Genomic DNA, 14,186 nt, shown 5'->3' with positions numbered 1-14,186 from the left:
ATGGTAATACCATGTATTAACCATAATTTCCCTGGTTTACCATGTTTATTAATATGCTTTACCATACCTCATTGTTCTTTACATTGCTTTCCTATGCATTACCATGCTTTCACTATGCTTTATTACGCTTTGCTATGCTTTTGGTAAACTTTTATAAGGGCAGTAACAGTAGATGATGTCTCACATGAAACAGTTTACAACCAGCATGGCTCCTTTCCCAAAGCAGTTATAGAGCCTTTAACTATGCCTGTTTAACGTGCAGCTTGCAGCAGAAAGGATGTGTAAAACAAAAAGAAAGGAAAAAGCTAAGAGAAAGCTTAAGCTTAACTGGCTGTGAACACTAGTTTTAAGATGCTACCTAGTGATACGATGAGAGGAAACAGGCCATGTCTCATCATGTTATCAAAGGTATTAGCTGTCAACACTATTGGGAAAGCTCCTGGGCCAGAGTGCATCACATTTCCTGTGCCACAGGTTGCAGGCAGTGTTATCGTGGCTACTGGGGCAATAATATCACTCCAGCCAGACCCTCTATGGAGCTGGGTGGGGCTAGTCTGATCACAGTCATCCAGGAATCCAGTCCTACACACTCTAATGCAGTTTCAGCAAGCACAATGTATATGACTGGTCAATCAGCTGGTAAACATTGCGAGCATGTGGATAAGAATTAAACAATCAATATTCATGCAGCTGCTGTGTAGCTTTGACTGATCAATGCCCCCACCTGCACTTCCACCTACCACTAGCATGGAGCCCACCCTGCAAAACCCTTCTCTGCCCATCTAACTGATCAATGCACCCACCTACACCTACCACTACCATGGAGCCCACCCTGCAAAACCCTTCTCTGCCCATCTAACTGATCAATGCACCCACCTACACCTACCACTACCATGGAGCCCAACCTGCAAAACCCTTCCCTGCTCATCTAACTGATCAATGCACCCACTTACACCTACACCTCTTAAATCTTAGAGGGAAAACTATTTCTCCATCATTGGAGAACTGAAGCTCCTATACTGGTAGCGCCACTTCTTTAAAAGATTTCTCATTGTGCGCGGATCAGACGGAGAGAGGGCTTCAGTCATCTGTGCTGTCAGTCCTTTTTTCACAGGTACTGCTGTCACTTTTGTTCTTTAGTACTCCTGGCAAGTTTAGACGCTGCAGTGAATTGTTTCACAATGGGCTCTTGGGGCCTTATTTAGTCAGTTTCTACCCAATATCCAAGGTTGCTATGGAAACACGCTATAACAGCTTGCATTGGCACCTTGGTAACATCTTTAATGAAGCAAGGAGGAGTATACAAGAGTATGGGTAGAGGTAGGCAGGCATGCTGGCTGTGTCAACAATGCATCGTTTCATGGCCAGGAATGCTGTTTAAATCACACAGAATGTAAATGAACGAAAGAGGATGACTGGCCTGCCATCTGAGTAGTCTGTTTATAGTTACCTTATAAACGTTTACCACAGTAATTTTGCACAGCAACGATGCAGTTTCCTCATGCTATTCCCATGGTTATAATACTGTATGAATTTGCCGTAGTTTCCCATGGTTTGCTATATTTTATAATATGCTTTACCTTACCCCTGTGGGCTTTGCATTGTGCTTCATGTCACTTTTCTGTGCTTTATTATGGAAATCGTTTAGAAGGGCTCTTCCATGGGAGCTCAGGGCGTTTGTCATCTCCAGTGTGGTTCTCGCTTGATGGTATGTGGGCTTTTGCGAGGATTACAGCCTTTTTCCAAACCATACCCCTTAATGAGTTCACAATACCCTTTAATGGAGTCTGGTGAGTCCAGTTTAGTTCAACGTTACTATAATAAGGTTTTGAAAATTGTTCAAAAGCTCTGTGGGATCTATTCAATTGGTCTAAAAGGTGGTGGACTTTCATAACAGCATCTCTAACAGTGGCTGTGTGTTTATTTCTATTAAAGTAAAAAACCTGGTATGGTCCTAATTTAATATTTAATGCTGGCTGTTTTAATATCTGCCATAAATTAAGATCAATTGAATATTGTCTGGTATCTAAAATGTCTAAATGTATGCTTTTTGTCTGCGCAGACCCTCAAAAGTTTACAATGGTATTTTTCCACAGTGACTCAATTCGGTTTGATACTTTCTTTAAATATATATATATATATATATATATATATATATATATATATATAATGGATTTTCTTGGTGGAAATCAGTATTTTCACATGCTTGAGTGGGCCAAATTTGAGGTGAACATCAGCAAATACAGACCTACAGTATAGCTTTTGTAAAACCTGAAATGCTTCTGTAAAGATCAGTAAACACAGGGAAAGGGCCTTGACTATATTATTACAGTGCTCCCCTTGATGAGGCGGCCCTTTATATTGTGGAACAGGTTATAAGGCAGTACAGTCATGGCTCCCATTTGCCCATAATGCCATTACACTAACACTAGTATTCTCGTTATAAGGCGGAACACAAATGGCACGGTCTCTTAACTATGGCTCCTGACTACAGCGTTATAGAGGGGAGCCCTGTATATTCCTGTGAGAGGTTGCAGGGTTAGCACTCCAGTATGGACAAGGTTACATTGGTGGCTGTTTTGTTTTGGATACAGTACAACAGATGAAGAGAAAAAAAGAGACTAAAACTTAGAGAGAAAAAAACACGCTATAATTTCTCATGCAGAGAAACTTCAAAGTGCCTGACAAAAATAACTGGTTATTGTTGTGAATTAATCTGTAAGGCAAGTGTCAGCTACAGCTTTGAATTGCTGGCAGTAACAATTTAAAATAATGACAGTGTCACAAAGACGGCCAGAGTGGGTGGCGTCAGACCAGAGAGGAATACACAGACAGAGACGGTGGTGATGAGCTGAGTGCAATGGCTGCACTCAGCGTTTATTAACAAATAAAAAGGTTTTAAACGGTACACAAAACAGGACACGGCACTATAGCCAAAATAAACAGACAGACAAAACGGATTAACACTAAACAAACGGTGCACGGACAGACAAACAGACACGGTGAGAACAAACACTTTACGTTTACGATTTTACTTTCTAGTTTCTCCTCTCTCTCTCACCCGTTCTCCTCTTCCGAACACCCAACCACAAGTGACTAAAACGTGCATCTATATATACTGTTGTGCTGGGATTCAATTACTAATTAATTACTCACTTGAATCCCAGCACGTGAATTCATTACGTGCAACCCCGTGCCACACATTATACACATTTTATCTGCACGTGAAGTGATGTGCCATCCTCGTGCCTAAATATAATTATACACTTTAAACACACGTGAAACACAGACCCGTTTATATCCCGTGTACCAATCTATACACCAACATTAACATACGCACCCATACATACATACACAGAACACACAAATGCACACAGGGGCGGGGCACTTTGCCACATATACCCCCCCTTGTGCGCAGCACACATGGCCTCAACGGCCACCTCCCCCCTTAAATACCCAGCAGTCCAGGCCAAAGTCTCGGGCTGGGAAGGGAGGCTTCAGTGGGCCCATGGCTGGAAATGCTGTCAGCTCCCCTGCCGGTAGTGGCACGGCTGACAGCATGCTGGTCCCGTCCTGCAGCGAAAAAGCTGCGGGCGCAGGTGGTCCCCCGACCTCCCCCTTCTTCATAGCCGGCAGCTCCCTCCTGTGGGGCTCCGGCCACAAGAACTCCTGCAGCGAAACTGCTGCTGGGGAAAGTGGTCTCCAGACCTCCTCCCCCTTCTTCGTGGCCGGCAGCTCCCCTTTCTGGGGCTCCGGCCACCGTACTCCCTGCGGAGGTACGGGCAGCAGAGGCAGCTCCTGCTCCTCTGCCCCGGGCGGTGGCGGAGGCAGAGGCAGCTCCAGCTCCTCTGCTCCTGGCGGTGGTGGAGGCAGAGGCAGCTCCAGCTCCTCTGCTCCTGGTGGTGGTGGAGGCAGAGGCAGCTCCAGCTCCTCTGCTCCTTGCGGTGGTGGTGGCGGAGGCAGAGGCAGCTCCTGCTCCTCTGCTCCTTGCGGTGGTGGTGGCGGAGGCAGAGGCAGCTCCTGCTCCTCTGCTCCTTGCGGTGGTGGTGGCGGAGGCAGAGGCAGCTCCTGCTCCTCTGCTCCTTGCGGTGGTGGTGGCGGAAGGCAGAGGCAGCTCCTGCTCCTCTGCTCCTGGAGGTGGTGGAGGCAGAGGCAGCTCCTGCTCCTCTGCTCCTTGCGGTGGTGGTGGCGGAGGCAGAGGCAGCTCCTGCTCCTCTGCTCCTTGCGGTGGTGGTGGCGGAGGCAGAGGCAGCTCCTGCTGCTCTGCTCCTGCCGGTGAAGATGGTGGAGGCAGAGGCAGCTCCTGCTGCTCTGCTCCTGGCGGTGGTGGAGGCAGAGGCAGCTCCTGCTCCTCTGCTCCTAGTGGAGGAAGCGGTGGAGGTGGCGGAGGCAGAGGCAGCTCCTCTGCTCCTGGCGGCGCTGGCTCCCTCCGCTGTGGCGGCTGGGCTGGTGCGCGCCGTGCTGCCTTCAGCCGCATGAATAGAGGCTGCTGGGGGACACCAGCCTCCTGCCCCTCTCCCCCCCAAAAAATTTTCAGGGGGTTGGGCCTGTAACTCCTCCCCTTCCGGCTCTTGGGGCTGAACCAGCAGGCATTTTCCCTCTGCTGGTGGCTTGGGTCCCAGAGCTGTGGAAGCCCCGACTTGCCTCCCTTTGGGCTGTGGACGCACCGACTCCTCCCTTTTGGGCTGTGGACGCACCGACTCCTCCCTTTTGGGCTGTGGACGCACCGACTCCTCCCTTTTGGGCTGTGGACGCACCGACTCCCCCCTCTTGGGCTGTGGACGTTCGGGCTCCCCCCACTCAGGCGTAGGACGTTCGGGCTCCTCCCACTCAGGCGTAGGACGTTCGGGCTCCTCCCACTCAGGCGTAGGACGTTCGGGCTCCTCCCACTCAGGCGTAGGACGTTCGGGCTCCTCCCACTCAGGCGTAGGATGTTCGGGCTCCTTCCACTCAGGCGTAGGACGTTCAGGCTCCTTCCGCTTGGGCTGTGGACGCTCAACCAGCAGGCATTCACCCTCTGCTGGTGGAGATGGGGACAGCAGGTACTCACCCTCTGCTGGTGGAGATGGGGACAGCAGGTACTCACCCTCTGCTGGTGCTCCTGCTACCTGGGCTGCTGTTTCGTTTATGGTTGCCTCCAGGTAGTTGAGGACAAACTCCACACCCTCCTCCAAGGTGTTTGGGGTGTGTTCCTGCTGATATGCCTCCCATCTCTCACTGTCCATCATCCACAGGACCCGGACGACTATGGGCAGAGACTGGGCCTCCAGCCCAGCATTCTCCAGGAACCAGCCCCGCAGTTTGATGGCGTCTTCTGCCATTGACTTTTTTTTTTTTTTTTTTTTTTTTTTTTTTTTTAATCCAGACCCCTCCTGGTCTGACGCTTGGAGGCGCGGCTATCCCACGATGACACCACGTGTCACAAAGACGGCCAGAGTGGGTGGCGTCAGACCAGAGAGGAATACACAGACAGAGACGGTGGTGATGAGCTGAGTGCAATGGCTGCACTCAGCGTTTATTAACAAATAAAAAGGTTTTAAACGGTACACAAAACAGGACACGGCACTATAGCCAAAATAAACAGACAGACAAAACGGATTAACACTAAACAAACGGTGCACGGACAGACAAACAGACACGGTGAGAACAAACACTTTACGTTTACGATTTTACTTTCTAGTTTCTCCTCTCTCTCTCACCCGTTCTCCTCTTCCGAACACCCAACCACAAGTGACTAAAACGTGCATCTATATATACTGTTGTGCTGGGATTCAATTACTAATTAATTACTCACTTGAATCCCAGCACGTGAATTCATTACGTGCAACCCCGTGCCACACATTATACACATTTTATCTGCACGTGAAGTGATGTGCCATCCTCGTGCCTAAATATAATTATACACTTTAAACACACGTGAAACACAGACCCGTTTATATCCCGTGTACCAATCTATACACCAACATTAACATACGCACCCATACATACATACACAGAACACACAAATGCACACAGGGGCGGGGCACTTTGCCACAGACAGACATAAATTACAATGGAGTACAGTGCTCCCTCGCTATAACGCGGGTCTCGGGGGTCACACAATATGAGCGTTATAACCGAAGAGCATTATAAACGGGAGAGGGGGTGGGGGGCGCCGCGGGACACATAACAACTCACATCTGACTAAAATACAAATATAAAATAACTCCCTCTCTATAATGCACATATGGTGAAGCAATTGGAATCCTGCACATCCTTGATTTAGTAGCACCGTCATGGCTTAAAACTGCAAAACACAGCCCCCTACAAGAAAATGCATGCCACTCCTCATCCTACGTGAACTATTGCTGCATTTTAAGGAGCAGCATGCAGTGTTATGTTGCAGATTATGTCCCCTGTCGGTGAGATGAGGTTTAAAGCTCTATAACCATGAATGCAGACGAGTCTAGATCTTTTGCATAGTGGTTAAGATGCTCACCTGCGGTGTGCGGTGTCGCCAGTTCACGCCCAGTCTCCGCCCTGTTGCAAAGGGAATGCAAATATAGAGAGTAGGTATGGTCTCAAAACAGCAAGCACAGACCACTGAACCAGTTTAAAAACACATTCTATATAAATATTGTATGTGAAATCTGTAAAACTGGCTCTGTAACATTAGCAATGCAAGTGGACCAAGATTTTCAAATAGAACAAGGTGGATAAGCATGTAAGAGTCCCATGAATGTAGCTTGCTGAAAGCATCCTTTTGGTTTGCCTCAGTAGTGACAGATGCAAACTCAAAGAAAGAGCAGAACAGCCAGGGAGAAGACAGCTTTTCTGTCCTAATGATTTTATCTACAAGACTGCTGCTGGAAGAAAACGTACTGCTCACTTTGTTTATTAGGAATCTTTTTTTTAAGGCTCTTGTCATTAAGCCAGCTTACTAATTAGCTACTCCGGAGGCCTGGGTTCAAATCTGTTTTTAAATTCCCTAACGGTATACCTTAAAAGGGACTGCAGCTAAGAAATTAATTCCATAAATCATCCTTGTTGTGCATTCCATTCATTATTATAAGTCTCAAATATCCAGTTTTGAAAGAAACAATTATTGTAAACATGTACTTTTCTTTTAAAACATGGCATCAGGTCCTATACATGGTAAAGAAAACTCTGTACGATATCAGTGCTTTCAGATAGTGTTGTACTTGCTAGGGTGAAATTGTCCTCACCCCTCCAATTGCTTCTTTTCTGTCAATAACCAATCATCTGCCTTATTGGCTGACATGCTTTCAGCCAGTAACATACAGTGCTATGAACCAGAGGAAGTGCAAATGTAACAAATAAACTGTGAGAAGGGGAGAGAAGTAGTAACATATCATGTTAAAATGAAGATACATGTTTGCTATAATGTGTTGATGTCAAAACTGCACGTGAGAACATTGCAGCTAATTGAAGTGCAAAATAGGTAAGATTTATGGAATATTTTTTTAGCTACAATTACATTAAAATTAAAAACCTGAACCTGTGACCACCAGCATACTCCTCCAGTGGACAACATATGTGGAACTCTCTGGGTTCAGCTTCTTTTCAACTGTGCAATATAATAGCATAGCTCCTTTTCTATAATAACACAGCACCTTTTCTCTGCAATTACTGTCTGCGTCCCACAACTCTGTTCACTGTGTGTTCCACCATCTTGATTACGACACTGCTGTGTGTTACAAAAAGATGCGTTAGATGCCCACATGTGGAGCCCCATCTGTTCTAACCAAGTGATGGATTATCTTTGTTAATATTTGCTGGAGGATGACGTCACATTGTTGTCAGTTGCAAGGCAGCAGAAAGAGTTTCTATTTAAATCTCTTTAACTTCCAGGGGCTCCCATGTTTCTTATCACGTTTACTTGTTATGGCCACTGTATTTTCCAACTGGTGCAGTACTTATATGGTTGTGTTGGAACACTTCACATTGATGTGAATATGATCTAGTGAAGTGGTCAGAAAGGCACATGTCACTGTACTTTGTATAAGCTGCTGCTCCTGTCTGCTTGTTCGTTATGTAGTTTGCAGTCATCATAAACTAACAGTTTGTCATATTCAGTCTGAGATAGGATTTAGCTGCCATTCATAAAGCTCACTGAAACATAGGATGGTCTTAAATTGTACTGTGAATGCAGTGTTAATCACTATGCTTGTCTCATAATTATGGTTTATTAATGAACCATATATGATATTTTTTATTCATGTAATAAAGTTCATGGGAGAAACACCTGAAATAGGAGACACAGGCATTGGAAAAGATATTGTGTGTCCATGGGTTATTGGTCTTTCCACACAAATAGTTTTCCATGTGTAGAAAAAAATGTAACTAATAGATTTACAAGAAACCTTTAAATTGCTTTATAACATGACTTGACAAGGTTGTAATATAGGGGTCCGTGTGTGTCTCACCTGGAAAAGGCAAGGTCATTTGATATGCAGGCTGAATCATACAGCGAAGGGAGTGCAAGTATGCGTCCTAACAGTGCAACGTTGATGTTCTTCGCACAGTAAACATTTTGCTGGCTCTGGGGCAGGTTAGGGAGACTGTTTTCTCTTGATCACACTAAAGTAGAACCTACAAACTAAACGTCCCTGAAAGCTTAAAGCGGACACCTGCAGTGCTGGCCTCATGGGTGTGACGAGGCGATTGCCATGGTTGTAGGATTGGAGGAGCACATGGGTGTGACGAGGCGATTCCCTTGGTTATAGGATTGGAGGAGCGCATGGGTGTGACGAGGCGATTCCCTTGGTTATAGGATTGGAGGAGCACATTATGTGACCATATTCTGTTTCTTCTACTTTAGAATCTACAGTGGTTACATCAAGCTGATGAACTGTAATGTTTTGAATCAATTTGCTGATTGAACATAGCCCCTGTGAGATTAATTTCCTGTCAAGAGCTGACCATGGATTTATGAAAAATTATTTTGCATTAAAACACCCACAAACATGTGATAAATCCTGTTAAAATATATTCAATATATTCAATTTTGTATGTACGACCAGCACTGTACTGGTTGACCTCTGGGCTTGTCAGTCTTTACCAGAAGACAGCTTCTCATCCTCGCTGACAGACATGGCAGTGAAGCGAATCCACAGCTGTAAGGGTGCATCTCCCTGCTAGAGGAAGGGCCTGTCTGTGACCCTGTTAGAGTGCACCTACACCTGTAGTTCAAAATGTGAGGGGTAATCAAATACCCACCTAAACAACAACTGTCTCATTCTGAAAATAATCTTAAAACTGGGACCTCAAAGAGGATCCCTAGTGGCTCACCTGGTAAAGACAGGGCTGCGTGGTGTCCATCTTGAGTCATACAGTCAGGGGAGTGCAGCTTCCTGGATTGCAAAGTTGTTGGTCTTTGCTGGGGATTCCACAGGGAGCAACAGGCGAAACTCAGCAGAGACTGTTTCTCTTCATCATTCTACAGCGGACCCTACTGGCCAGGTGCATTTAACCTCACTTAAAGAGTTGGGTCTTGGTCTGGTCTATTTGAGTGACCTGAACTTTGAGATGAGCAGATTACAAATCTCTGACACCAGGGGGTTTAGCTCTTGTGCCCCTAACATTGGAATTCAGTGTCAGGTTCTTCTTGAGTGTTGAAGCAATTTTCTTCCTGAAACCTCTGCTTAGCCACCATTCTTGCACTTTTCTTAATTTATTAGTCTGTAAAGCAAGTGAATCATTCATGAAGGATGATATATAATTGAAACTGGTATGGTGCTATATACTTGGCATGTTATTGTATCCAAGTACAAGGTCAGTGTGCTGGCTGACAAATAAATAAGGTTAGAGTCATGGAAGGGTGAATAGTTTAGCTGATTTTCTGCTGTGTGGACTCTTTCAATAACAGCCTAGATATCAGAATGAGTTCATAGTATGTGCTACACTAATAAACTCATATTACAGGGAATATATTCTACAATGAGATTATAGAATATATTCATGGCTCTGATAGTGGTGAGTAACCAGCCTGCTGGAACAGACTCCCAGGAGGCAAAATAAGAACACTTTCTTTAACCCAGTGTACAGCTATGGCCAAAGTTTTTGCATCACCCTATATAATTAACTCATTTTGCTTCAAGTCGAATGAAACCTGCTGAATAATATTACCTTAACATATTGAATTACATACTGCTTTGTAGTTTTCCATATACTTAAGAAAACCTGACCAAAATTTAAAAATCTAACATGAAATACTGTACTGGTATTATGGCTTCTGGTAGACTTTTGCGATATCATTTTGTAGTTGCTTTGATTACTAAATTATGTTCATGTAGTTAATTTTTTTAATTATGTCTCAATCCTAAAATTCTAGGTGATGCAAAACTTTTGCCCATAGCTGTAGTACCAACATGAAAATGCATGGTTTCTTTCAAAACTGCACATTTGAGACCTATATAATGAATACAAGTGCATGACAGGTAAGATTTATGAAATATTTGGTTAGTGTTTCTATTGATACATATTGGTAGTGTTGCTGTTATTCTTAATTAAATAAATTAAGTTAAAGTTTGCTCATTTTGTTCTGATTTGTCCAACAGGAAGGAGTCACGGCGTGACCCCCCAGGCAGCGCAGGGTCAGCATCAAACCACGCCCCCTAACACAGAGCCACGCCCTCCTCTGTGCCCTGGAGCTGCAGATTCTTAAACCTTTAAGGAATACTCTCTGAATTGTAAAGGGTTATTTAATATTGTTTACACAAGCGTTGAGAGATCTAGCATGGAATAACCTTTTTAAATTCGATGCTGCTCAGTGAATATTTCTTTTCAATTTGGAATCTGTCTTTAGTCATTCATTCTAATCCAATGACGGGCATTCTCACTGTTCCAAATTACATCGCTTTGCTAAGCAGATGTGGAGCTTCACCTAAGAAAAGTCATTTTCTCTAGCTTATATCATACTTGTTAAATAAACGTTTAACCTCTTTGGGGGCTTGTGGGCTATTCTGCTGTCCTCATTTTTGTAATTCCTGTATTATTCTATGAATGTTCATTGTGTATCCAGGGCCGGATTAACCCATCGCTGGGCCCTAGGCAAGCATACACTTGCAGGCCCCCTACCCCTGAACAAACAGCCGCACACATATACACACACCTCTATATACATTACAGCCTTTATAACAAGCACTCCACCCTTTCACAACAGGTAGAATTCTCAGTTTGAAGTTATTATGAATGACTGGATGAATCTGACAGAAAATTTAACTGTAGGGGGTATGCTAAATACATTTCAGAATAAAACCGGAAGAAACGGAATCCTGCGTTAAATCCTGTAGCACAGCTCGACAACGACTTTTCCTGATTTACTGAATAAAAAGGCAACAGTTCAAACAAACAATGAATACCATATGAAGTTGAAAAAGGTAATATGAAGGGTGCTCAAACTTTTTTTCACTAACTGTAGCTCCACAATAGTCCACAAAAATAAATCGTAAAACACAAACATGCCTGTACATTGTTGTGTAGACAAATACTTTACAGTTTACTGCATGCAAAATCGTCAATGTTTCCTTGTTTTTTTGTTGATCGGGTGGGTTTTGCTTCATTAAAGAAAATGCCCTTTTCTCAAGAGCAGAGAAATCGCCAATGTGTTGGCATACAAGTAAATTCAGGTGTTACATATGGTAGATGTCTGTACCCTATAGAATTCTGTACCCTTGATGATTCCACACCGACACACCTGCGCGTGTGGTGCTTTCTGTGCCCCCCTGTAATTGGTTGTTGTTTGTCTGTGTGCGGCTGAGGACCAATGGGATGTGTGTAAGCTCTGGTACCCGATTAGAATAAAGGGGCAGAGCTACATTATATAAGGACGCTTCGCTGCCAAATGTGTTGTTGATGTTCTGAAAGCTGATTGCTGTATTTAAATCCTGTATTGTATCCAGTGTTGCTGACCGAGCTGTGGACTCGGGACCGGGTGCTGTGAGAGTGTCCAGTGGTGCTGTAACAGAGAGGTCGACTCTGGTGTTGGAGGTCGTGAGAGTGTCCACTTTGCCACAGTTACCTATATGCATCCATATATTGATGTACATATATTCTTAATAAGTTTTTAACTTAACGCCTACATTTGAATTCATATTTTTCAGACACCAGAAACATTTTTGTAAATAGCATAAAATCACTTTCTGCTTGAGGCTGCATTTTAAACTGTACACGAAAACCTGTAACGCGTATATCAAACACCCACAGGTCAAATAAGATACAAGATAGCTTAGTTACACAAGACACAATTAAAGCTAGCATCTCATTGTAACATATTACTAAGGAACAACCCTTGAATAAATATTAGATTTTTTATCAGTTACTACAATACTTTGTGCTTAAGAATGATGGCAGGGAAAGGTAAGCCTCCATTGTCTCTTGTTTAACTAAGCCATTGAATTCAGGTTTATTCTTTAATTTGTCCCTTTTTAGGCATGTTTAAAGGGCTGCTACTTGGCTTTATGTACGTTTCATATTTTGATCACATAGTATACAAAAGAAGCCCTGCTGCTTTGACCACAGCCTGCATCAAGTAAATACCCATAATAGTCATCCTTCAAAAAATAAAATGCTGCACATACCTTTCTACAGCACATATAAAAACCCCATCCCCCAACCCGAAAGCAATGGTACATCCTGTCAGGTGTGGTAGACATGTCTGGGTTATGCATTCTCCAGTGCTGGGCTGAACAGTGACTGTATTTTGAATTGTTATTATTTCATTGATCTAAATGCATACTCATATTTTATTAAATGTCCAGTTTGAACACATTGTAGGGTGTGGTAACTTTATTAATTTATAATGAATCAGACAATTCTACTTTTATAATTTTTCGAATTAAACTGTTTATTGATTAATGAAAGAGTATTCTTAACAGATGATATAGTCCAAACATGATTACATTTGTTTACATTCATTGGTTATTCAAGATACAGAAACATCACAAATATTGCAACCCATTCTTCTAGTCGAATAATGGTATACGTAACTTGCAGTCAAAAGAGTCATTAGCCATTACCTTCAACTGGGAACACCCTTTCAGAACAGGTCCGGAGGTAGTCCAGTTAGTCCATTTTCAGCCTGAGCAATTCACTGAAATAGTCTCCCCTAAGTTTATATAGTTTTGTATTTAATTTGCTTTGCACTTGCGCTGTCTTAATCCTGTAGAATTCCATACTCTAACATCTGGTTTTGGTTTACATCTGATTCACATTAGCTGATACAGCACTCTTCACATAGCATGAACCTATACCATGGTATTCCACCATTCTAACCATGGATACCTTTAAGTCCCTGCAATAGAAAAGTTACATACACCCTAATACCAGCCTAACATTGGACTCCTTCCAAATGCATATCTATACACAGACACAAAAAAGACACAAAGTGAAACTGGCAGAAACTTATCTGCAGAGTTCAAAACGGTTTCTTACTTGGATAATGGATAATATCTGAAAAAATGTAGTAATTTGTATAAAACATTTACCGAATGAAGGGCATATATTTAGATTATTAAAAATAAACATTTCAATTATACAAAACACGTATTTCAATTATAAAAAAACACATTTTTGGATTATAAAAAACATGTATTCAGATTATAAAAGGAGAGCACTGTGTTACATATACAGTGCCTATAGAAAGTCTACACTCCCTTTTTTCACATTTTGTTATGTCTGCCTCAGAGTTTCATGCATTAAAATGAGGATTTTTTTCCACTTATCTACACACCATACTCCACACTGTTAAGGGGAAAAAAGTTTTTATTGAGAAGAAATATATATATTAAAAATACAAAACTGAAAGATGGTAATTGGATAAGTCTCCACCCCCTGAGTTAATATTTGGTGGAAGCACCTTTGGCAGCAATTATAGCAGTGAGTCTGTTGGGATAGGTCTCTACCAACTTTGCACACATAGATTTGGCAATTATTGTTTATTTCTTAGCAGACACCCTTATCCAGGGCGACTTACAAGATATCACATTATTTTTACATACAATTACATTATTTTTTACACATTATTTTTACATACAATTACCCATTTATACAGTTAGGTTTTTACTGGAGCAATCTAGGTAAACTACCTTGCTCAAGGGTGCAGCAGCAGTGTCCCCCACCTGGGATTGAACCCACAACCCTCCGGTCAAGAGCCCTAACCACTACTCCACACTGCTGCCCATATC

The 14,186-nt window shown here is 43.1% G+C and overlaps 1 protein-coding gene across 1 annotated transcript in view; it reads left to right on the top strand.

Moving 5' to 3' along the window:
• The window catches only part of LOC117432312 (tripartite motif-containing protein 44-like), a 34,157-nt gene extending 21,386 nt beyond the window's left edge, over positions 1–12,771 (top strand). The window contains exon 5 of the mRNA XM_034054032.3: positions 10,560–12,771. Coding sequence (XP_033909923.1) covers positions 10,560–10,620 — 61 coding nt within the window. The 3' untranslated portion in view covers positions 10,621–12,771. The remainder of the gene's footprint in view (positions 1–10,559) is intronic.
• Positions 12,772–14,186: the final 1,415 nt, after the last annotated feature.

This window comes from Acipenser ruthenus, chromosome 27 (genome assembly GCF_902713425.1).
Source record: "Acipenser ruthenus chromosome 27, fAciRut3.2 maternal haplotype, whole genome shotgun sequence".
Taxonomy (NCBI): Eukaryota; Metazoa; Chordata; class Actinopteri; order Acipenseriformes; family Acipenseridae; genus Acipenser; species Acipenser ruthenus.
Note: the sequence above shows the minus strand (reverse complement) of the source record. Positions and strands in the feature narration are given on the sequence as shown.